Source organism: Centropristis striata, chromosome 22 (genome assembly GCF_030273125.1).
Source record: "Centropristis striata isolate RG_2023a ecotype Rhode Island chromosome 22, C.striata_1.0, whole genome shotgun sequence".
Classification (NCBI taxonomy): Eukaryota; Metazoa; Chordata; class Actinopteri; order Perciformes; family Serranidae; genus Centropristis; species Centropristis striata.
Window position 1 is genome coordinate 23,157,198 of NC_081538.1, and position 26,430 is coordinate 23,183,627.

At 39.9% G+C, this 26,430-nt stretch overlaps 1 protein-coding gene across 1 annotated transcript in view; it reads right to left on the reverse strand.

Annotated features, from left to right (window-relative positions):
- The window catches only part of pawr (PRKC, apoptosis, WT1, regulator), an 83,931-nt gene that overhangs the window by 22,163 nt on the left and 35,338 nt on the right, over positions 1–26,430 (reverse strand). The window contains exon 3 of the mRNA XM_059325901.1: positions 6,026–6,151. Within this exon, the coding sequence (XP_059181884.1) occupies positions 6,026–6,151 (126 nt within the window). The remainder of the gene's footprint in view (positions 1–6,025; positions 6,152–26,430) is intronic.

The window sequence follows — 26,430 nt, forward strand, 5'->3', positions numbered from 1 at the left end:
AAAAAACACAAGGTATTAACCAAAATGTGGCTCAAAAATCAAGGTCTGATCCTAAGGTTACACCTCAGAAACTTTAAAACAATTTACTTTCTAAAGGTTACAATAGTTAATATAAAATAAGAAATCAATTAAAGCAGTATAAGAAACACACAAATTACAACAGTTAAATTAAATAAGGTGATATTAAGGGCATTTTATACTGCGTTTCGTATTTGATTGTAAAAGTTGTAAAAGTCTAATTTTTAACTTGCAAAACAGATAAAAATGAATACCAGGGCTAAACTGTGCAGCATTATGCAGTAGCTTGCAGGTGATTATTCCTTCCATTACTACGGCATAAACTGATCACCTGGGTCTGTCTGTGGCTGATATGCGGCCCGCAGAATGAAATCACATCGTGTTTACAGAAAATTTGCCACATTACTACTGCAGCTTTCACAGTGTAACACAGTGTACACCTCCTGTCTGGAATCTGCGAGACAAGGTCAGCGTAATTCATGTGCGACCTCTTCACTGCACACAATACAAGCCCGTGCAACTTTATTTATCATGCTTGAGCTGCGCTGACAGCTCCCATAAGCCCGGCTGCAGAGCTACTAAGAATATACAGAGACAAATATCAACAATAAAACGAGTGCTTTATCACTGAACTCCAGCAGATTGCTACTTGATGTGCACTTCTGTGTGTATTTGTAAGTGGAAGAAACACTAAATCTGTGATAAAAACACACTTAAATGTCTTGCTGGGACTCTTAAGGCTTGATGTGATGTATGAGTTATTCTTCCTGACAGCTCATTAAATTCAAAAATCTCCAAAGGAATGCCATCATACTCCATGAAAAGGTGATCTTTGGCTTTCCATTCAGCTGCCTAACAACGCAGCGCTCCGAGCATTACTCTGCACAAGGCTGATAAAGATCGCTATTTTACTGGAGGCATTCAATAAATTCAAGAGATGATCTTCAAATAAGCACACAGGATTGGCATTTAGAAGAAGCAGACAGGACAAGCACATGAAGCAGAAAAAAACTAGGCGACTGGAAAGTCCCTGTCCTGGGAAAGATCTCTGATAATGCAAGAATAGCTAAAAATTATTCATGATGATAATTATAATTATGGGCTAACATTGTACCTACTGCTGCACTGTTATAGTAGAGATGCTTTGCAGTTCTCTCACACAGCGTTCTAATCGAGATGCTAACCTCGTCTAGCTGTCTCAGTCTTTGATGCCGGCTGAAGGAAACAGATGTCAAAATGGAAACAAAATAGAACATCAATCGAAGGCTGAGGATGAAAAACAAGACCAACCTGAAAGCTACAGTGATAAACAGCAGCACAGAGTCATGTTAACCTCTGGCCCTTTTTGTGACCAGTACAGATATTGGATGTATACAAGTCAATGGTATTTTTATCCTGATTTTCTCCAACTGTCTTAAATAAACACATCAAACGCCTGTTCTACATCAAATAAACCAGGCTGGTTAAAGGTACAATGTGTAAGACATTTCTAGAACTTTAGTAAACATAAAAAAAAAAAAAAACAGGTTTATTTTATTTATTATAATTTTTTAAATATTTTTTGAATTTATTTATTTGCAGGGTTTTTTGTTGTTGTTGTTTTTCTCCTGTTTGTTTGTTTGTTTGTTTGTTTGTTGTAGGGTGGTGTTGTACATGTCAACCAAGCTATGTGTGTAAAGTATGTTATGCGTGTACAACAGATAACTTGATAACCAATAAAAAAAGATTTGAATAATAAAAACAGTTTTAACGCTATCTTGAAGATTTTATATATTGTGTTGCAGATACATCTACTGAAATGAGCATGCTAACAAACTGTTAGCATGCTCAGAAATGCATGAAGCTTATAAGATAGCGTCATTATTCTGACTGGATCTCATAGTGCCCTGTTGTTAATTAATAGTAGTTATTTTGTTTTAAATAACCAATGACTGTAAATTAAGATGGTTTGGATAAGTAGTAGATTGACTTAAAAATGTTGATCTAACTTGGCATGACTGTTATGCAAGACTGGAAGTTCAGAAAGGTTTATTATGTGGGGAAATGGACCCCCCTGGAGCATGTGGGCTGGAAATTACACATTGCACCTTTAATTATTATTAATGTTTCTTTTAATGTTTCAAATGATACGGTGGTGTCCCAAGTTTGCTGTGGAAACGTTCCCACCAGCTCGTTTAGGTATTTTTGCTGGTAGCAGTCCTGTCGAAGATAAATATTGGTGTGGTTCAGTTAGCTTATATAACAGTTATCCTTAAAATCTTGAATCAACAGAGGTGTGAGTGTGATCAAATATTGTTTCAGGCAACAAGATGAAATTCAGCCAGCACATGGAGGCTGCCGCTGCTGGATGAAACGCCATGTGATGGGTGGTGAACGTTTCCCTGCTGTTCTGACAAGATGCTCTGCATCAGCACCGTTTTTTGGACTGAAAGGTGCTAATTAAAAATGCAAATGAGGCTCGTTGAAAAGTGCTGGATGGGGAGTGTTAGCGGTATGTGTTTTCCATGTTAGAGAGGCAAAAAAAGACCTGTTGTGGACCTGGCGCCACATTAAATGCAGATGATCCTGAGGAATGTTCCATATGGTTCTGACTGCTGGATCTCTGAAACAGGTTTTCTTGTCGGACTTGCATACCAGAGGGAGGTAAGGCCTGATAACCAGGACCACATGCATGCAGAGGGCCTCTCTCACCGGCTCATATCAGATACATGTGTCCTGTCACATGGAGAAGAAATGTGTGTCCACGCACACACCGGGAGAGCACACACAGATTTAAATGGAACACAGGACGCCAGAAAGAGATGGAAAAAGCATATCATTACAGAATTTAAAACATCTGATAAAATATTTCATATCCAAGATGCTTCATGGAGTTTCCATTATGTCTTCAGCAGCTAGCGCAGAAGAAGAGTTACAGCTTGTTTTGATTCGGAAATGCTCCGAGACCTGGGGAGACTGTTAACAGCCCTACAGCTCTGAGCAGAAGTTCAACCAAGCTTAAAAAAAACTTTTTGTCCAGATATCTTGATACCAGCCAACAGGCCCGACTGTATATCATAACATTCCTGACACAGCGATTGCTTGTCTCTCGTTGATGAATGGCACCCGAGAGGAGCGGCACATTTTTGGGATGCTCCATCTCTACAGATGTCTCGCTGACAGCTCTGTAGTAAATCCACTGACCACACTGGCCCTTTATTTCTCCCAGTCTGCCTCTTTATGAGCAGGCTGGCAGCGGACCCCCAGCAGAATAAATGTCAGTTTTATATGAGTGAGACATCTAATGGTTAGTTTCTGCATAGCTACATCTGGTCTGCGTTAGGCGCTCATGTCGTGAGGATAAGAATAGATTCAGCAGACATGAATGGACATATTTTGGAAGAAGATTCGACTGAACTGCTTGTTGTGTGTGTTTATGTGTGGACTACCTTGTGTAAATAGTCAAATCTTTTGCTTTCCATTTTCTATCCTGACCACCTCTCAGCAGGTGCTGTCACAATCTCTCTGTAAGTGTGCAGTTTGTGTACATATTTCATACACGAGCCCTCTCTCTCTTCATGTAAACAGCCTCAGACCGTTCCAGCCCAAAACAAAGTAAGCCTCCTAAAGCGAAACAGCCGATCTATTTGGAGCGCAACTCTCAGCTACAAGAGTTGCCACTCAGCTGCAGAGCAATTTTCATTCTGTTTTTTATTTTTTTATTTCTTTCAAATAGCAATTTTCATGTAAATCAGATGCTGTTTTACAGAAATACAAACAGACTGGAGGTTTCAGTGGCTGTCACACAGCTGGATGCTTTTCATATCCTGTGTGTGCTCACTTTCTTATTGAATATCGCAGTGTATTTGAAGCCGGTTTGAAATTACACATGCTGCACTGCTGAATATGAACTACTGTTCCCGACGAAATAAAAAAATGACTCAAGTTACCAGCGTGTCATTTCTGATTTGGTTTCCTCTTTTCTAATTGATTCCTACGCACGGCTCCTGGACTTATTTGGAGGAAGGGCAGGCTGTCTCTGCACGGCTTCACATTTATCAAATAAGCACAATATTACCCGCCAAGATTAAAAGACTCATTTTGTAGATGTCAACAGAACCAGATATCTTATATACAAAGCAGATCCTAACACTGGCTTTCAAATTAAGTTTAATAACGTGGCTTTTGACCTGAAACGCAGAGCAGAGTCTGATGTAAATGATACTTTCTCTGTTTCTACAATATGATATCTGTAGATATCATGTTTCATTGATTACTCATTTTGTTTGGCATCATCAAATTGCTTCGGTTGCCCATCAACAGACAAAAAAAACTTGTAAAAAAAAAAGGCAGAAAATCCTAATTTTTGCAGTAGCAAATTTGCAGTTTTAGTTTTAGTTGACTAAAAGTCTAGCCATTTTAATCATATCTCTAGTTAAAGAAACGGTAACAATTTTAGAGCAGTTTTAGTCAGTGAAATCTGTTGACATTTTAGTGTTTTTTAGTCAGATTATACTGACCATTCCACTCAATCTAGTCTAGCCAAATATCACCGTGTTTCTATCTTCCAATCCCTCTTGTTGTTTTGTTACCTTTACCTAATTTTTAAAACTGGGGGTCCTTTGTTTGTTGCTTGTATGTTTTTTTAATATATGTCTTTTATAACAGGAGACATTGAATGTAATGGCCTAACAAAACAGAAAAAATCTAAAAGAAAATATGTTTACTGTTAATTTTACTGTTCAATATTAGGGCAGACATGACAAGGAATGTTTATAACAGAAGAAAGACTGATTATTAGTTATAAATAAAAGTTGTAAGTTTGATTTTAGATATTCACCATCATAATGTACACAGGCTGATGTTATATGGGGGTCCATGGCACGGCAAAGTTTGGGAACCCCTAAAGTCAGTTACTCTGACTATGCTGACTGTGCTCATGGTGTGCTGCACTGGAAAAACAAATCAAGAAAATATTTTGTTTCCTCTTTTTTTGTCAACGAAAGTAAAAAGAGATTTTGGTAAACCTTGAAATCTTCATGTAATAAATATATATATATATATATATATATACTAACTAGATGTTATCCTCATTTTACCTCTTATATGTTATATTAAAAATTACAATTTTAAGTTCTTCATTGAGCATGACTGTGTTTTGAAAGGGGGGAAAATATGATTTTTTTGTGTGTGTGTGTGTGTGCATTTTGGGTTCAGAATGTTGATCCAGTAAGTCAAAGTGAAAAGAAAAATGATGAGCTCATATAGGTGAGGTTGTGCTGAAACAAATACATCAACAGTGGTATATACAAGCAGGATGAAAGGCAAAAACAGCAAAAAAAATAAAACTCCAAATGGTTTGCAGAAGCTGTAGCTGGTTAAAATGTAGTGCTATAGCTCAGTGAAAGTCTTGATGATTAATCAATGATAAAAAGTTTAATTAATGGACAATTCATCCCAACACTCATATTGTTAAAAGCAGAATCAATCTCACTGTGAAGTCAGATGAAAAGCAGCTGCATGACAAATACCTCAGGCTTTTCTCCCACTCTGTATGATCAACAGGCTTTAGGAATAATAACATGACACCAGCAGAAACCAAAGGCCTGTCAGTCACCTTCTCTTCATGCAGCTTTAACAGCATTTTAGATACTTTCTTTCTGCTTTTAGCTGATTTCACGGTGATGATGAAATGCACAGACACCTTTTGGGTTTTGCATCACTGCAGCTTTTCACACAAACTCGGCTCCTGAGCTCTCTGGGTGTCTCCCTGAGCAACAGTGCCTCTGTTTGGCAGCACCGATGTATCAATCTGTGCAATATTCTGCTCAAGTGAAGTGTGAAAGGAAAGGTGGAACATCGTATGAGTCTACAGCAGAGAACACAGATAGGAATACACTGCAGAGACATCATGGTGGAGGTCTTCTTGGATGTTAGATGAGCTTTCATTGTGTTGACTTGGAGGCTGAAATCTCACATAATGGGTGTGCAGCTCTCTCCTACTTCCGCCTGTCGGGTCATTTCTTACCAATATGTGGCCGGTGGCGGGGTCAGCCATCATGGCCTCGTTCTGGAAAGTGTTGGCCTGAACCAGCTCCTCCTCCTCCCTCCGGTCCTTCCCTCCTGCGTCGTCATCGTCCAGCTCATCCAGGCTCTGAGAGAAGAGGAAGAGGAAGAGGAGGAAGATAGGTGAGATTGGATCAGCCTTTGAGCAGTCACAGAGATGCTGTGTTCACATGCACACAAGGAATCAGGTAATGTGATGAAACTAGAATAAGGCATGAAGAAAATCAGAGGTTTTGACACATTTCTCTAATCAAAACAAATGCTGTGCTTGCAAGTCATGTATATGCATGCAACAGCCCTGTAAGACTTGTAAATTTGTCAGACATTATGTGTGAAATGGGATTCAACCAGCCACATTTGCTGTGCCAGAAAAGCTTTTGTAAAACAGGCCCACAGTTTTTCTAAAACCTGCGTTTACATGCAGCTTGTCAGTTATTGGGTATGGGAATTAAAGATGTTTTATTGATTCCAATGGCACCAATGATTCTGCTTAATGGTTCGATTCTTTATCGATTCTCTTTTTGATTCCTGATCGACTTTCTGAATGGAAAATCACTGGTTTTCAGCTTCAACAGAACTGTTTTATTACCTGATTATTATCTGAATGAGGTGCATATGAATTAAGAGAAAATTTGTACAGCGTTCTTTTTTATTTAGGTTTTCTTAGTCAAAGAAAATGTGACTGATGTTATTATAATATTGGATATTCACGCTGTGCTGCTCAATTAGGAAGCAAATACAAAGCAAAGTGTCAAATACATGGCATTTGTGGAATTCAAGACTGTGATGCATGGAAGATGTTTCAGCATGTTGTTGGTAGGGAGGCCAATTCGGTTATCTATAACGTTAACGATCAATTAATCGATATGATTTTCTACATTCTCCAGTATGTATAAAAACATGCATACACGGGCAAAATAAAAGTTAGTTTTGATAACTGACGCTTTTATTTTGAAAGGACCAAAAGAGACTTCCTAACACCCCGAAGAGGCATGAGGTTAATTTCCACAGTAATCTTGCATATTTAAACGTTTTTTTGTGTTTAAATACGTTTTGGATAAAATTAAACTCATGTTAGCAAGGTTTGATACAGTAAGCTAGTTTTACTCAAATTAATACTCTTGTATTTCTGTGTGTTTTATAATTGTTATTGCAACTTTCAGTTTGTAAACTGTAGCTTTACCTACTTAATTCTCAGCTCATTGGCTGATTGACGTACGGCCGCAGAACTGAACGCTCGGCTGTGTTTCAGTTCAGTGATACTGATACCCAGTCAGAGATAAAAATTAAAATAAAAAAATACACAGGTCAATTCAAAATCCCACCTGATCGACCAAATTCTTAACGACCATTAATCGATCATCGATTCATTATTCCCACCCCTAGTTGTTGGTGTTTCCAGCCATACTTGGAAAATAATCATTTTACAGACATTACAAGCAGCACTGTTGTCATGTTTCTTGGTCAAATGAAGCCACAGTTCAGTTCAGACATTTATTCCTCTGCCATGATTCTTTCTTTCTTACTTTTCAGCATCAGTTTGACTTCATCGTCAACCACCAATAAAAGGAAGTAAAAAGATCAGTGTCATGCAAATCTTCATGGATCGGACAATTTGAAACCACTTCTTAACTGAAAGCCATATTTCTGCACTAAACCGAGCCATATTTTTAACCACAGCTTGTTAATTTTAAGCGTACAGAACAGTCTTTCCTACCCATGCTGTATACTACTTTGTATTCAAGGGTCACTTTTAGTTTGTGTGTATTGATGTCTTTAATCCCACCGCAAATGCTGCCTCAACGATACATTCCCATTTTTAAGTTTTGTCATGCCCATGGGCTGTAAAACTCCTGTGAGACTTTATGGCTGAGAAAAAAAGCTTTCTCCAACATCTTGCTGTGCTGATCAGGTTTCTCTAATCCCCGACTCTGGTTTTAGGAAACCACGCTTCTGCTGAGCATGATGCAAAGAAATCATGTCCCTGCAGAAAGCCGAAAGTCGCTCGGTCACTTAAGCGCACATTGACGCACGGACAGATGCAAGGTCATTCCCACCATCACAGCGATGTTGACCTTTGGCTGAACAGGGCCAGGGTCTCCTCTTAATCCTCTTAAGACATGATCACATTCACTTCCAGGAATCCCTGAGGAGCTGCGGCTCAAACACTACTAAACACTAGACTGGACTCTCTGTGCAGGCAACAGGAAGACGGCCTGCTCGAGGGCCTTTCACCTCCTGGGGACAGTCAGAGGGGATTTTTGACCGGTGGAATGTCCCTTAAAAACACAACAAAAGACATGTACAAACACACAGAGAGCAAACATCCCTTTGACAGAGGATTGGGGAGTTAGCTTTCATTATCGAGGCAGAGATTTTGCACACTGCCTGGGAAAACGTCCAACTTTACTCCTTGTAATGTTAGCTTTATCATGAAAAATGTGCACAGCCCCGGCTTCCTATTTGCATTACTTTAAGCGGCGCAGTTACCGGGTTCATCTGTCGGGAGCGGAGAAGATTCATTGCGTAAACAGAGCTCGGCATTAGGATGGATGGTTGGATCGTGACGAGAGACAGAGATCGCAGCCAAACTCCCAGAGGGTCACAATGCAAACCAGTCTTTCCTGTTTCATGCTGCAGGGGCGAACAAAAGGTGCCCACTCAAAAGGCCCTTTAGAGGTAAAAATAGCCTTACAAGGTTAACAAGGAATGCAGTCATTTGCAAGGCCTTTCCTGCCAAACGGTTTATCAGCTGTCCTTGGGGAAAACGCCAGCCCCTTTTCTTTCTGACTCTCACTCGGAGTATAACGCTGGCACTCTCCTACTTCTCCTGATGCAAATCAGTGCCCTCTCACCATCTCTAACATGCGTGCAAAACATACACTTTATTCAATGATCTTACTTATGTAAAAGAGGTTTCAATAGCTTGTGGTCTCCTTGCGTTAGACTGCACTATTTTGCACACATGAAATATTTTCATGAGCTGCCAACTTGACAGGCCACCGTTCCAAGTTTAGGAGTTAATAACAATATATACGTGGGAAATAAAGGGTAGAGGTTTGGGAGATTAAAAGCTGAAATTAAACAGAAGTTTGTCTGCGTCAACACAAACTGAATTGCACAGTGACTAACCACTCTGCTATGCACAAACTCGCCTGAAATGTGGAATTGGGAATCTCAAAGTTTATTTTGGATAAGAGACGCAGCCCGTTTTGCCCTCTAGTATTCCAAATTGCTGTGCATTTCTTCTATTCCAAATAAAGGGAAAAGAGGGATCCATGTGCAGCCATATAAGGGATGTTTTTGCCCCCTGAATTTATAAAAATGAGTCTGTGTATTTTTCTGGCCAGCTTCTTACCTTGGACCATGGAAACAAGCAGGGAAGGTGTAGAGGGATGAATGAGTGATTCGCTGAGTGATGTTTTGAGCGTTTTGGTGGAATGTGTTCGCATTAAATCATTACAAAGGCTCCAAAACTAAAATAGGTTCATTCTTTCAGCACAAATAGTGTCAAAGACATAAAGAACAGTTCTTTAATATCAGCGCCTGGCACTTTCAGCACATCAGTCTCCTAAAGTTTGTAAATGAAAGAACAGTTTGTACTGATGATAGGGGGATTATTTACATATTCTGAAAGAGCACATGCTTTTTTGAAATAAACTGTATTATGTAGTGCATATTTATATTTCTAGGAATATTTTTGCACCATTGTGACTAGATCAGAATCACACATCTGGATTTTGCTTTCTCCAAAAATGGTCTTTGGACAAAAGTCTGCTTCTCTCAATCTTAATTACATTTTTGGTTTTCTGGGTGCATGCTGCCCTGATGCAACTGATTATGCATGATAAAAATCACATTTTTATACTCCACAAGGATTTCAGATTTATTAAAAATACACAAAACACTTCCATATTGCTAAATACTTGATTATCATTGCTGGAAATGAAGCCAATGTACAATTATCTAAGATTACCGGCCACTTAATGAGCCATAATTTAGGTTAATACTGAACGGAAAGTCGATACACATAACTTGATCAACGCGGACTCCTGTTATGATGACACATGCAGAGTTAAAGAGATTAAAAAGAAGAGTGTGCCAGATATCCAGAATCATCCCTGCTTCCTGTTTACAGCAGCACCAAGAGTCAGGGGGGCCTCATAAGAGTGTTTACTTTAGTAAAACAAGTAAAACACGTATCCTGGTTTCGCTCCAGCCTCCAGACCTACGTCCGTCACTCTGCACATGAAGGATTAAAGAAGCTACATCTGGAGCGGAGCTTCACGGTCTACTGGAATGTCTGTTGTGGTTGGAAACTCTCTCTTCAGGGAGGAAAATGATCAGTCGTCTATTCTGAAGCCCCTGGCTGTGAATATCTGACTGCATCTGATTCTTTGTCTGCACAACAGCAGCCAGTGTGCTTTAGTTCCCCTGCTCTGACATCTGCCTTTTAAGTGACTGTCAAAGTGATGCTGTCACACGCTAAATTTGAGTGAGCGGAGTAAATTGTGTGGCAGCAGACCTACAGTATTAGACAGAGTGTGTATAAATGGTAAGAATGAGGAGCTGCCAAAGGCTAATTTCAGTTAAATTCACACTCAGACAGGAGTGATTGTAAGTACGAGTTTAGCATTTATGTGAAAAGGAACATTTGGCACAGATTTATGATTCTTTTCTCTTTTAAATAAAGCTTGACAATTGGTAAATTGACTACATATGGTTCTTTATAGCTATAAAAGGGTTCATTTTAGCAATAATATTGCCTCTAACCGGGAACTAGATGATCTTTCTATCTGTTTATTTCTATCCTGGGCTCATGGCCAAATAACTTCATCATCTTTTGGCTCAGTCTTTTTCCAATACATTTTATTTTGAAATCAAGGAGTCAAAACCACGTATTGACTCCTGAGCAATGGGTTTAAATGTGAAGCAGCAGTCTGGTATCCAGAAAGTAAACAAAGAAATAAGTAATTTAGCACTTTGGTTACTAATGATGGCAATAAAGGAACATGCATTGTATTGGAAGTACATTATCTGTGGTAAATATGTAATAAACTCTCCCTAAAAATGTAAGGCTGGTGAGAGATTCACAAGATTGGTAATGGGGTGAATTAGTTTACTGTCCAGCTCAAACCCAAATCTTGATCTAAGAGAACCAATTTAAGCCCCTGAACCACAAAATCTGTCAGCAGATTTGAGAAGAAGCTTTTCCTAGAAAAGAATATTGCCAGAATTACACAATTTATCACCACCAGAAACCATAAAAACTGAATTTAGCATTTTATGTGAAAAGGAACATTTGGCACAGATTTATGATTCTTTTCACTTTTAAATAGAGCTTGACAATTTCAGTACACAGAGTTCTTTATAGCTTTAAAGGGCTTCATTTTTGCAACAGTCTTACAAGATTATAATTAGGTCTCTAACCAGAAATGAGATGAATTTATAGTGAAGAGTTTCCAATTTCTGGCGGTCCTTAAAATAAAAAAAAACTGTATGGCAAACACTTCCATCAGGAAATATAACCGAACCTAAGTTTACAATAGTGATATTTTATCAAAATCACTTTTTCGGAAATGTCTAGTTTTTAAATTTCACCAAAAAGCAACAGTTGCACTAACCAGATCCTGAAAAAAAACAACATGATTGACTCGACTGAGAACATCACTGATGTGACAAAAATTCTGTGAAACTTCAACTGAACCACAGTCAGTTTACACAGAGCAGAGAGGAGAGGACAAGAAGTAAGTAAATATGTAAATAGTTCAATATGTGGTGTCCCCGATTCATTGCAATGTTATACAAAACATATAGGAAACTGTTAAATATAATGATAAAATAAATTAAACTTTTATTATTATTTATGCCACTATAACTGTGTAAAACTGCACAAAATACATTGTTGAGTTCTCCCTACTTCTAGCCATGATTGTGCTGATTCCACAGAGCTGTATGTCCGTGCAGAAAAACACGACCACAGTGAGTGAAATGTAACTGGAGCAAAACACGCCCTGAAACTGTTTGGGGTTCATGGGGTTAAGATCCAATATGAACATCCATGCTGCCTTGTCACCCTGCCAGTGCCCTGTCCACTTAGTCCTCAGATTTATCTCTAAACAAGCAAAGGGCACCTCCACCAGAGGCTCAGTCTTATACAGCGGGCTTAATGACTTGTGTGTATTAATCACCTGTCGCTCGCCACAGCACAGTGACTTCATTAAGATGATCTATTGGAGGAGAGGGACGATGCCCACTGTCTTTTAATCACGACTGCCAGTCAGCTCAGACATGGGTACAGACAGGCACAGTGCTGCTCTCAGGTATGGCAGAGATCAAAGTGAGGACATCCGCCCCGGAGCTGCTGGCTGATTAATGTGACACCACAGACTGCCAAGGTCACTGTTAGGTCCAGGAGGGGTACGCCAACTCTGAGCAGGAGTGAGACATCATTTAACGGCCTCAAAAAGGTGTGATGTACTTGCGCTGATCTGGGGCAAAGTTATTACATTTAATCGTGTCAAGAAAACTAATATGCCGTGCACCTGCTGTGCCCTTCATCCAAAAAAAGTAGCCTTTAATCAAAATATCATCTGGATGTTGCTTGATGTCTGAGGAAAGGGGTTACAAGCTACTCCATGCCTGCTCCCTTTTTTAGCAAAAAAACAGAGTGTGCTCTGCTTTCTTCAAAAAAAAATGTTGCTCAACTTTTATCTAACCAGTAGGCTCTCTCTCTCTCTCTCTCGAGATCAAAATCTCAAGTTGAGGCCAAAATGGCAGCATAATTAAGCCACACAGGCTGACACAGAACCAAGAAAGAAAAAGGCATTAGAGCAGATTAAAAAACATTATTTCACAGTAAACACTAAAGCTGCGTATTGTCGAGATTTACCACCATTCCATTGAAGATTTATCACCACGGTCGGTCTGGTTTCATTCACTCTTTCCACAATCGGATGCCTTTTCATTTGATTTAAGTCCCGAAAACTTGCACAACAGAGTCTTTTGTGAGAGGGTTGTTTGGGGACAGAGTCGAGTCAAACATCGAGCAAGACATTCTCAAGAATGGGAGCTTGTGTTGGCCACAAAGCCCCGGGGTTGCTCTCTTTAAAATCGTGTGTTTATCAAGTGAAGGCCTTGCAGTCTGCTTGACCCTCATTTTCACTCCAAGTGAGACTATATTATTGTAATCAGCACTCAGCCAGACCTCAAAATGAGTTCGTTTTACACGGGGGGTGCAGTAAGAAAAAAAAAAAGAGCTTTTGACAAACAAGCACCAGGGGTTCTGGCTGTGATTGTTGACCCAGAGATAGCCGAATCAGCATTCCTCTGGATGTATCAGACGGAGCCCAGGCCTGAGGGCAGGTCGGTCAGACTCAGCAGGGCCGGGCTGAGATCTCTGACTGTCTGAAAATGCTTTGATACATGTGTGGGAAACCGTCCCTTGCACACTTTAAGTTTGCCAAACTTGTTCTCTGGTCTATAACCTCCACAGTAGGTTGGAAAGGAGCAGCGGTTTCGACCAGGCTTGTAAAGAGTCTGGCTGTGTGTGTGTGTGTGTGTGTGTGTGTGTGTGTGTGTGTGTGTGCAGGGCTGAGAGAGAGGAGTACTTGCGGCATCAGGGGGGGTTCACTCTGTATGTATGGGGCTTTACACCGCAGAGCTTCACAGAAAACCACACGCCCTGCTCAGTTCTCTGCTCAGACATGTCAGGCTTGGCAAGCAATCTGAAGCCAAAGCAGAAGATACATCATCAGGCTGATAGTTGAGGTTTAGGTATATGAGGTTTATATGAGGTATCTGTGACATATACAAATGAGAGCACTTTACTCTGCTTTATCTTCTGATCATTGGCGGTCTGCAAACCACCTTAGAGGTGCGTCACCACCACCAACTGGACCGGAATCTCTCATCTTATTATGTTCCACTCGGGAGCTGCTGCTAAGATAGTGTATTGTTTTGTTTATCTTTCGAAAGGAAGACAAACATTACACAAGGGATAGTTACACGCATTACTAAATGGTGGCAGACTGGTAGAATGGGAAACATAAGGGCCAAGCCTGGGTTAGAGTGCAAGCCATATTTTTGAATATAAGATTTTTGTAATTGTAATATAATGCACAGTTTAGGTTTCATATTGTTCTTGAATAAATACTGAAGCATGTTAATTATGAGACTTTAAGTTATCTGAATATTCTACCGTGATAGAGACATGGCCGGAGTACTACAACTAACTGGAGTCTTTTTTTTTTTTTTTTTTAAATATGTATATGTTTAAAACAGGGCTGTTGTTCTGCAATGCTTTGCTGCAATTGTTGGTCTCCTTTTCTCAATTTATTAAAGCTGAAGTCAGGATGATTATATCACATGCCTACAAGACTTGATACAATACAAGATGGTTATGGATGTAACAAGATGGCTTGTTACAATATTCTCCCGTTTGTAAAAGTTTAAAACGGTTTCTTCAATTTTCACTCAGGCTTTAAATCAAGATAAATCAGCCTTTTAACCTGGAAGAACTAATTATTTCACATTTATCGTGGTGATACTGACTGATGTGAATATCATTTAGCGCTCATGAATGCATTTTGGCATATATATCAAAAGAAAACTGCAGTAAGAAATGCTCTATTTGCAACATTTGCATGTATATTTGACTCACTTTAAGCATGAGATCTCAGTGTTTTCTGTGGCACAACTGTCAGTCATTATTGCACCGATTCAAACAGCTTGCTGTATGGTTAATAGAGCTCTTCAACATGGATTACAGCACAGCGAAGTGTCTGAGACCTTTAAAAACCCTTCTCTGCTTTAAACAGGCTTACTGCAGCTCCACGCTGTGCCTCAATAGACCATAATAGTCTTGTGACTGTGACCCCTCTGCATGCACAAACTGACAGGCCTCAGCAGCTAATGGTAGTTTACTCGGCTTTCATCAATATATCCAGTGCTGTACGGGTGCTACCTAGCTGACTGTTAATGCAATGAATCACCACATCAATCTGGAAAACAGCAGTATTTTGCCTGTCAACTTTAGGTGCAAAACAATCATTATCAATTCAAACCGGGATCCAGCTGTGGATGAGTTTCTTAAGTGCTTATTGAAGGCGTTAAAAATCGAGAGGCAGGTGAAATTAAAAGTTGCACGTAAGCGACACTTAATGAGTCAAACAGCAAAATGAAGGGTTACATGACGGGAAGTGTAAAAACTGTAAAACACAGCTAATGGATGACATTAGCTGATTATGATTCACGCCATGAAATTATTCACGATCATGGTTAGTGGTGTAATTACATGGTTTCACTTGTTTTGGATCCCTGATAAATATTTAGCTTTGGTTGAATTCATGCAAAACAGATTGGTGTTACATAACTGTAATGAAAATGGCAAATCTGTTATGCTTTTTAAGATTATTAATTTGGGATTTAAAACATGTTATCAAGTGGTAAATTGATCTAAATCTTATGCATCCATGACTCTTTACGGAGACAGAATGTACAAATAAAGTTCTAAATAAGGGTGATTTAGCAGTAGGAGTGCATGTGAGTGAAACATTTGCTTTTGGTTGATAAAACCTGAAGAATTTCTGTGTTTTGTGTTCTGTTTCCTCCAGGTATAAACACTGTCATCCCAGGAAATTGAGAGCAGGCTCAACTCTCCTCTCCTGTTGTGCTGGAGGTCTTTATCTTTTTGTGTATTTGCTCAAGCCTTCTCCTAATAAACACTGCTGACTTGCTTCTGAAGGAGGAGATGAAGCTCGGAATTGCGTTATTAATATTGCAGATGGGTCGCCAAAATTGTAAAGGATACATAAACTTCCAAAGCACTGCTCCTTTAAGTGATATTGACACTTAAATAGTAAATTAAGGGTACATTAAGGAGGAAAATCTAAGAGGTTTAAATGAATGCTTCATGAATACAGCAGTTATACATAGGGCTGGGAAACATATCGATATAAAATATACATCGATATATTTTTAAATGTGATATATAATTAGACCATATCGCATATATCGATATAGTTCAGATTTGTGCTGTGACCCTTGATCCAGGCAAGCTGCTATATATAAATGCTGCCCTAACTAGGGTTTGTCATATTTAGATATTTTGTAATAAATATATTTATTTCAGAAAAAGATTGGCCTATTTAATTTCGTAGGCTATTTTTATTTAAGATATTTTCTTTATTTAAATGTGCACTTTATGGAGCTTTGATTTTTTAAAAAGGTACTCCTGTAGTTATACAGTATTTATGTTCACTTAAATAAACGGTTTTAATGAAGCTACTTGTGACATGTCATATTTGTCTTTGACTTTGACTGAACATTTGCTCTAATATAAAGATAAAAGATAAAAATATCTGGATATATATCATATATCGATATTCAGCCTTAATATATCGGGATATGACTTTTGGTCCGTATCGCCCAGCCCTATTTATACGGGAAACTTGACAAATATAATAACAAATGTTCAGCCCATCCTGACCTGGCCTTACTGACACTCATCCTCTTAATACATGACATTGAGTAATAACCGCGTTCTCCCTCAGCTAGGACAAGAACTTTGGGTCGTCTTAAGAGAGGTGAGATAGTTTTAACATCTGTGTGTCCCGACCACAGAGCAGGACGGCTGTAACTCAAGCCCGATAGAGACTGCGGGGGCAGGCTGGTGGTGACTGCTGCTAGAGCGTTTATCCCAGCGACCTCTCCTGAGTCCCGCGTCCCGGTAATGAATCCTATTCCTGCAAACCAGCAGTAATAACGGGGTGCCTGCTGCGTGCCGTACGGAGGCCGCGGGGGGAAGTGGTCCTGTGTTTTGTCTAACCCCTAATCTTGTTTTCGCCCCGGTGCTGGCATGCGCACTTCTTCTTCCTTCCTGTCTTGATGTTTTTTTGCACAGCGCGGCACAAAGGATAACATCACCCGTCATACGGAGCTGCTGCACAGCGGTGGTTGTTCCAACACTTTTTCTTTACATATGCTTCCAGCAGCACTCGCAGCAGAACAAAACTGCTGACTTACCCTGTTGTTTCTGTCTTACAGCCCATCATCCAAAGACGTAAATCATACAAAGAGGAGAAAGGAGGATGAAAAGCCACAGAGGCAGCATCCACCTTCCTGCTGCCGTCATATGTCATGATTCATCCTCTGTCATCTTTTGCTCCTCCAGTCTGGATATTTGGGTTTTTAATCTTCAGAAATATTACTACAGCCATGGTTTTATTTACTTTTAAAATGACATGGAAAGGGAATGTGAATTAAGCAACGTGGATCAACTGATTATGAGCAAATTAACAAAGCCACAGCGTCGTCAGGAACTGCTGCTATAGATCTTCATGGTTGGAATCCACCAATTAACAGAGTAGAAGAAGTAGAGGTTGCAAACCTGCAAACAAAACAAGTTGCCTTGGCCATCTTAGTCTAGGTGAGAGAAAAATGGAGACAGGCCTACAGGAATTTGGTCCACTTGGGCAATAATTCATTGTTTTCTCAGGAAGTATTGGCCATATTTCACTGTCAGTGTTAACTACATCAGAATGTATTTGGCAAAGCACTAAGCACATCAATGTTTCGGCAAAAACCACCTCAAGCAAGCCTTAAAATCATTCCTGCACAATTGAAGAAGGTTAATTAAATTCTCGTGAATGGAAACATGGCTATTGTTGCATCCTGGTAGCCAGTGTTAAGGCACCTCTCTCATCATCTCCTGTTAAAAAACTTAAATTTCTCTGCATGAGATCTAGGAAACAGGAGCCGATCTTGAAACATCATTTGACAAAGAAAAAATGTATTCATTATGTATTCAATGTCCAGATTTTTCCTTGAGTTTTAAACTGCATCTCATATTCCTTATCAGATGATTAAGTTTGCAGATCGCTGAACAAACTCCATCCACTGATGAAGACTGATGTTGGGCTCAGATTAAAAAACACCTAAGGGGACGCTGGTGCACAAAGCAGCGACTCATTTGATGAGCTGTTCGTCGAGGTGTTATGTGTCCTCTTGCAGCAGGGAACATAACCTTTGGATGTACAGGCACATAAACCGGTATTAAAATGACCTTCCATCTGATGTTTGGATATCTTGAGTCATGAGTTTGAATGCTGTTTGAGCACCCACAGAGGACGAACTTGAGTTCATGTACTGTACGTCTGAGTGGAAGAGATGGATAGGAAGGACATTTCATACCTCAGACTTAATAACGGCTTATCTCAAGGGCATTTTATCAGCAGACTACAATGCGACCCCTGACCCGGAGCTGTGGCCGTCAGCCTCCGATTCTCCACAAATTTCCTCCTTGGAATGTCTGGTATCTCATCACGTGTGCGGCCGATCCTCGCCCTGGCCCACAGCACCATGCAAAATGGGTTGTTTAACATCTGGTATCCCAGAGCAGTCTTCTATTTTACCCACTTGAGTGTGTTGGCCCTGGTCTACCTTGCAGCCTGGCATGGACTGAACTCGTCCATTTGGCAGAGGAGAAACAAGTCCAGCCTTTAGACAGAGAGGTATTGTGTAAGCAGACCCGTCTCACGGTGGACACCTCACAAAGCGAAGACATGTCTTGGGCCATTGTGGAGCTCTGACACTTGAGGAGCAGAAATCTGTCCTGGCTCTCTGTTGACCGGGTTTATCTAATGAGAACGAGACCTGAGTGCCATTCAGTGCCCGCTGCCTTTTCTGCGAGGCCATCGTGTTTCTTGGCTGCCGGCGCTGGGTTTTCTTGGCCGAGGGCTCGCCCTCATTCAGAGCTCCAACAACTCTGGGACTATTCAGGTTTCATGGACCTATCAAAAGAACCACAGACATGCTGGGCAGGAGCAACGCCAGGTCCATGGCATCCAGGAAGCTACAAAAAGGGGCAGCAGCAACCACAGCGCAAACTGCTTTCACACATTGTCAGATTCCTCGATCATTATACTGCCCACCGTCCTCCAAAATGTAGAAAATACTGGAGATATAACCTACATATCGTAAGCACTACAACACTAGGCAATCCACAATCACTGTCAGAGGTAAACAGGATGTTGTAGAACTAGTTGCTGGCAACAAGGCATCGGTTTTGATGAACTTGGAGCGATAATGGCCCAGAGTAATTACACTGCATATTTCAGTATTCAAAACACATTTGACGACAAAACATGGACCGTTTTGTGCCAGTAAACACTTTTCAAAGGTTTATTCTATCCCTTTGTCAGACACAAACAGGTCTGTATAGACTAGACTTTTCTATAAACAAGTGACTCGTACGAATTCCAGCCCGTTAGTGAATTACAACCAGTAGAATATTTACTTCTTGATTTCTAAATGAGCTGTTTTTGTCCTGTTATTGAGCCCTCTGCAGACTTTTTGGGATTCATTTTTTTTGTTTACCATCACTGCTTTGTTTGGTTTGGCTGTATTGGTGGTCCTCTGGGTTGTTTATGTTTACATCATTAACTTTCCATTTTCATTATGCATTAGTTGATTCAGCTGCAACCACGAATCAACTAATGAGTTAGTTGAGTGACAGAAAAATAATTATTTTCTTCTTTTTTGATAATCAATTAAATATTAAAGATATTTTTATGCAACAATGGTAGAACTATGGAGATTTCCTGCTTTCCTGTTTCATAACATATTCCACTGAATAACTTTGGGTTTCGGACAGACATTTAAATACATCACCTTGGACTTTGAGAAACTGGAATGGACATTTTTCATTATTTTCTGACATTGTATAGACCAAATGATTAAGCAGTTAATAGAGAAAATAACTAGTAGATTAATCCATAATGAAAATCGCAGCCCTAGTTAATTGGTTTGCCAATTCTAATGGAAAATCTTTTACAAAAGTGGAATATTCTTTATGGAAAGTAAAGAAAACCAACAAGGTTTACCACACTGAAAGAAAAGCTTGACAGTGATTCAAATCTGGTCCTCCAGGGAAACTAGGCCAATTTTAATTCCCGATATGTTGGGTGTCTTCTCCTGTTGGGATTTGCGTGAGGTTCTCAGCTGGAGCCTGTTCCCAATTATCCAGAACTGCACACAATTGTTAAGGATTTCATTTTTACTTAATGATTGCTGACATTGAGGTTTGAGCTCACTGAACTTCTGTCTACATAGCTGATCATGCATGTGTCAACACACATGTAGGGTGTTTATATGCACTCCATAATCTAGGGATGCAGGATATGCATTTTTCAGTCAGTACCGATAATTACTTGCTTCTCGTGGCCAATTGCAATAATTCAGCATAATTCAGTAAGAAAGGCTAAGACGTACCAAGCAAAGACAGATGATTGACTATTTTATAGCTCTGACCTAACCAAATCTGACTGACATCACTATTGTTAACCCATCAAAAACAGCTCTGACTCTTCAAATGTTCTTTTTTTCCTTAGTAAAGTACAACTTCTCAAACTTTGCCAAAGAATTCAAAGTAAATGCTTTGACATTATCTGTCAAATCAGACATGTCAATGCATTGAATTATCAAAAGTCAATGCTTTGAGAGAACCAAAAGCCTTTGGCTGCTTAGTCTGCTGATAAACAACAACGATAAAAGGCAAATGCAGTATTAGACAGTCATGCTTATATAAGAAATGGAAACGGGTTGGGGGGCAGCTATGCTAAGCCTATTTATCAGCGACAATCTAATTATGGGAACAATACATAATCATATAACTTTTGCACTACCTGCCAATAATGACATACATCGTGCACACTACCATAAACCTTTGCATAACTTTTTTTGGTGATTAAATTGGTATTTATGGTGTTGGTTTTGTTAGTAGTATGAAGCCACCCGGTCACATGAAGGACTTAATTGAAATAAGTGCTTGACTTGCCATTTTTTAACTTCTTTGATGTTTTTCTTCTTGTAAAGTCATCTAAACTGAGCAAAAAATAATTCCACACGAAGCGGAACTCCTTATCATGACATGACAAGTATTTCCTGCAGCTGCTGTAAAAATGCTTTTGATGACCCCAATTATTGCATTGTGCAGCAGAATCAGCTCATGCCTGCATGTCAAACTCAAGAGTGTAAAGCAACGAACGCTCAAACTTGTTGTGTGGCGAACTATATTTTTCTAAGCTTTACCAAAAAGAAATACTAAACCCTATGACGTCTACAACAGGCCTGTGTGGAATAATAGAGACTCTCCTGCAGAGCACATAAGACTATAAACTGAGACGGCCTGTACCTGCTGAGTGACTGATTATGAAGACAGCTGTTGAGAGCACAGAAGTGGTTAGTCAGCCTCGCCCTCAGTGTGTCCGTGTGTGTGTTCATGTGTGTGTGTGTGTGCGTGCATGCAGCTGGAAAGCAGTAGCAGCCTGAGGGCACCTGATGGCAGTGCTTAACCATCCTGTTTCCCCACCTGATCTACACACCTGGCAATAAAAGGTTTGCGGTTTGGTTTGTGTCACATCTCCTGGCAAACACAGGCGCTGCCTTTATGGTGTGCAAAGGAGAAAGATCACAACATGTCCCAGAATGGTCAGCATGTACGTGCAGATCCGTGCATGTCATAGAAAAGGTTTTTAATGCCAAAATGAACCAAAACTATCTTCTCATTGATTCTTTTGTTGCTTTTTTAATCTAATTTTGTGCTTTAATAGTTATTGCCCCCTCCCAGATGGTATGATCCTGTAAACTGTTGTTTTTCGGTAGTTTAATGTGACACAAACTGTGTTTAGCTGCAGTTTCTTTTAAGACCTGTTGTTGAGAGTCTAAGAAGAGTTCGCTTACACAATCAGACATTATGTGTGTTCAAAATCAGTCAGATTTAAAAGGCAAAATGACCCCTTTCTAGTTGAGAGCAGCACATAATTGAACTATTTGATTGCAGTCATTCTCCTCCAATAAGGTCTGTTCCATCAACTCTCACAGCTCACACCTCTTCAATTTTTGGTGGCATTGCCAAACAGGATCAGAACCAGAATTAACCTCGATAACTGAACTTATTAGGCCGTTTAATGCCCAATCAGATCAGCTGAACAAGGGAATTAGTGCCTGTAACTTTGTACTTTTATTCTAACTTTCATTAAAATCATGATTTCCCAGTTTGTTTGTGCTATTGTTATGTCCAAGCTTGGTTATAAAGCAGGCTTTTAGATAGAGGAAATGTCTGGCAACCATTTAAAACAAATTTGCCGGTAATAACATTCCTATAGGAGGTACACACTCGAGCCAGAGGGGAATGTTGTCTCTTTCAGAACGGAGGCCGGACAAATTTAGCATTCAATCAAATACCACACAGAAACACTGTGGTCTGCTCAAGATGCCAGAGCGCTTGGGTATTGCAGTTTGCTCAGAGCCTTGATCCAGTCATTAGTGAAGAATGGCTCGGCAAGCAAAGATTTCCTCCTGAGATTGTTTCCTTCTTGTTGTTTTAAAGAAGGGTCTGGCCTGTTGGAGAGGACTTTCTGAGCCTAAATCACAGTCTAATTAAGTACACAGTGTCTCGTAGAAACAAAACAAATATCTCTGGCATGCAGCATACCCTGCAGCATCGGAGCAGGTCACAATTCAATTATTTTAGATAATGCATGATGCAAGGCAAGAGCGGTCTTTCATGAATCAAATTTAGCAATGGGATTGGGCTGCTTTATAGGAAATAAATTGTCTCCTTTGTCTTCTTGGCCCTTGTTTATTTTCCATAAATGCAAACGTTTCCCTTGTAGTCAACGAATGGGCATTTTCAAAGCTATAATAATTTTAACCAAGGAATGCCACAAGCATAAGGTTCTGTTTGTAGACACGGAGTGACACACAGTAAAAAACTAGTGTGTGAATTTACAATTTTCTTATAATTGATACCATCTGGACCCATAGCAAGGTCCCCTCCACTAAACAACAACTGAATCCATATGTTCTTATTCATATTGTACCCTGTTATTTGTTTATAGACCTTTTGTTGTGGGAGAAAATCTCAGTTTAGCCCAATAAATCACAGGACATGACATTCCTTTGCATTACTGGAGGTATTTGCTGCTATGATGGTGATGTAAGAGTCAATACAACCACATCTAACAATTTCAAGTTCTTTGTCCATGTTCTCATTTGTTGTTCAAGTTTGTTTTTTTAAAAGATGTTTGCTCACCCAAATCTATCACCAACCTCTTCTCATTGCACAGAAGAGCCAAATGCACAGATGCTTTGGCTAAATCTAATCAGAATAATTATCTGGCTTACTGAGTCTTTAGTCTTTTAACTTGCAGCTGATGGTTGTAAAATAGGATAATAACCAAGTGAGCATGTTCGTTATGGTAAACTCTATTAAAGGGACAGTTCACCCCCATTTTTCTCTTGGCTGTATTGCTATATAGTCCTGTTGATTTGGTTTGTTTTGTTGTGAAATGCTGGTCGAGGTGTCTGTCTTCTATAATACGATCAAATGGCACTTACACTTTACATTTAAAAAACTCAACCGCAGTGTCTTTTACAGAAATCATGACCATGTAACTCAAGATAATTCACAGAACTTGTTGTGATCAGTTTCATGTAGAAACTTTTTTTTTCTAGTATAGTTCCTACATGAAACTTTAAGCTGTCACGATACAGGAAATAAGCTATAGAGACCAAAAATGTTTTTGTACAAGGCTTTAAATGTGTTTATTTCAGCTCCTAAGTTGGTCATTTTAACATGGGGGTCAATGGGGATTGACTCGCTTTTGGAGCTGGCTTCCAGTGGCCAGTTGAGAACCTGCAATTTTTGGCACCATGTTGGTCTAACTTTTTAAAGTTTGCCACTTGCTCACTAAACAATAATCTTTTATCACAACAAAAGTGAGGCCAACAGCATTATACCAATGAGGGTACAAAGTATTCTGACTACACATTTGTTTGGCTGCCAGATGACGCTGACATTCAGGCTACTGTTGAGCCAGGTTGATCTTTTTTGTTAGACAAACTACATTGTTTTGCTGGAGCCTTCTGCATTGGGACTCCCACTGTGCCAGCACAGGATGTCAATGAACTGAATGAAAGCACAGTGTATTTTGCTGCAGTCCTAATGTTGGTCTGTATATAGCCTTAGCTCATAACCTGCAGGTGTATCTCCAGTAGAAAATGTGCTATTAGTATTGCCTTCCCCACGTGGCATGAGCCCACAGGCAAATATTAGATCCAAACCCAAAATTGACCTAGTATTAAATTACATAAAAAATGAAAAATAATGCCATAAAGTGCCTCTTAAAATGAAGTCTTCAGCTCCCATTGGTGCCTCATATTGCATGACTACCTGCGTGGCTGAACCCATATGTGGAATTCACAGAGCCCAGTTATAGCCCATAGGAGCAGCTCTTCTAAACAAACAGCAGACTGAGTCCCATCTACCTACCGCACAGCACAGCAGGAGAGGGGCCTCTGGGACTACTGTAGCTATGATTGACATGGCTCAGAAAGAAAAACAATGACTGGAAAACACAGAGAATACTTCTATTTAAAGCCCACGTCTGCCAGCCTGTTCTCCATGCAATACCATTTCCCCTTTTTTCATTTCTATTCATGATGACTCCTGTTGAGAGAGGGGCCATTTGAGATGAAAGAGAGGGAAGCTGGATGACGGATACACCAAAAAATGATTTACAATCAAAATAAAAGAAGGTGGCAGCCTCGGAGACCCGTATTCATGAATGTCATGAGTGGTGAAATAAGATGTTTCAAGGGATGCTTCTTTCAGTATTCATGTTTGATAGCCGGACAGATGTTGTGAGCCCACAGGACAGGCGATTACATCACGTCAACAACACATTCCCCGACCATTTGGTTCCATTTAAGACTAAACGTATGCATCACTTACACCTGTGTTCCCTTTGTAGACCAAAACAATTACAGCGCTCACAAGGACTTCGACTAATTTACCTCGGTTGTAAAAGTAAGGTGTCAAAATGAGCCGGAGGCAGGTGGAAGGTGGATAAAATCTGACTTGGGAAAGAAATGGCACGTAGCTTGACCTAACTTTAACAGACGTGATGTAACAAGATGAGATTTAATGGTCATGAGGCGGAAACTGTTGCACCAACAAAAACAACAAATGGAGCAATGTAAACAGTGAAATAAAGGCAAACTAAGCCTTTAATTAAGGTATTGAACAGTATAATGTACAATGTGTAAACTGTCCAAATACATTACTAGCAAGCAAGAATCGATTTAATTGTTTTAAGTGCACATAGCTGCAAGCAATGATGATTCCTGATATCCTGCTGCCAGAGTGACACTTTAACTAAAATGACCTTGATATCTTTTGGCTGTATGACTATAAAAAACTTGTGTTGTACTTCAGGAGAGGAACCCTTTTTGTACTAGTTTTTATTTGAGAATCTTGGGAGAGGAAGGCAGCATGTTTTGTTTAAGACCGAGCCACAAAATAACCTAGAATTTTGTAATTAAATGACATTTACTGACTACTGCAACTCTACTTTGGTGTCTTGTAAACCCATGAGGTTTGAGCATTCAGTGGAAATAAAGAAATCAATCTGGATACTTCTTTCAGCATTGTTTTCCTTGTCCTTTGTCATTACAATTCTTATGAGCTCTTATAAAAACCCTGTTATGCCTCTGCATAGCAAAGTAATTAGGTTCCTCCAACAACAATCTAGCTTAACTAGGTTTATTTCTTAATCCCTTCCCTGATTAAGGAAACTGGGTTTCTTGTTTACATGAGAAAGATAAGTGCAGAAAGCCGACAATAACCAGATTACTTGAATTCATTACTAAGTGGAGCAGCGGAATAAGACTTGACAGCTCAATAACCAGAACTCAGAGCCACAGGACTTGGCAGGATTTCTATGAGTTGAGCTTAGTCATCTTGCAGGAGAAAGACTTGACAAATAGGTACCAAGGAGTAGGGCAGAAGTTTGTTTGTTCAATATGAAAATTAATAAGAGCCACAGTAGCGATAGTGCATGCGAGTCTTTACTTCTGGAGGAAAAGGATTATCAGTCAGCAGTGAACGGAGAGCCAGGTTCCAATATCAGAGGAATTTCAATGAACTGCGAGTTGATCCCCAGAGCCACGGCGGTGGGACACTCATCAAGTTTCTGTGGGTTTGCTTTGGCAGGTAACACCACATTCTCTCCAGAGTCCGCTCTCCTCGCCAGCAGAGATGAGTAGCAGACACTTAGGAAAATAGACTTTTTTTTTCCTCCCGTGCAGCTGCCGAACATGAAAATTACATCTGGTGGAACGATTAGACTTGTGTGGCCGCTGACCACTCTGGCCAAACCGGACTTGCTATCCCATTGCATTTGTTCGTGTGAGGGGAATAAAATGAAAAGTACTTCTTCCAAGCCAAGAGATCCAAACCTCGAAGATACTGCAGTGTTGACTTTGCACTGAGAGCGATGCGCGGCGTGAGATTAATATGACAAG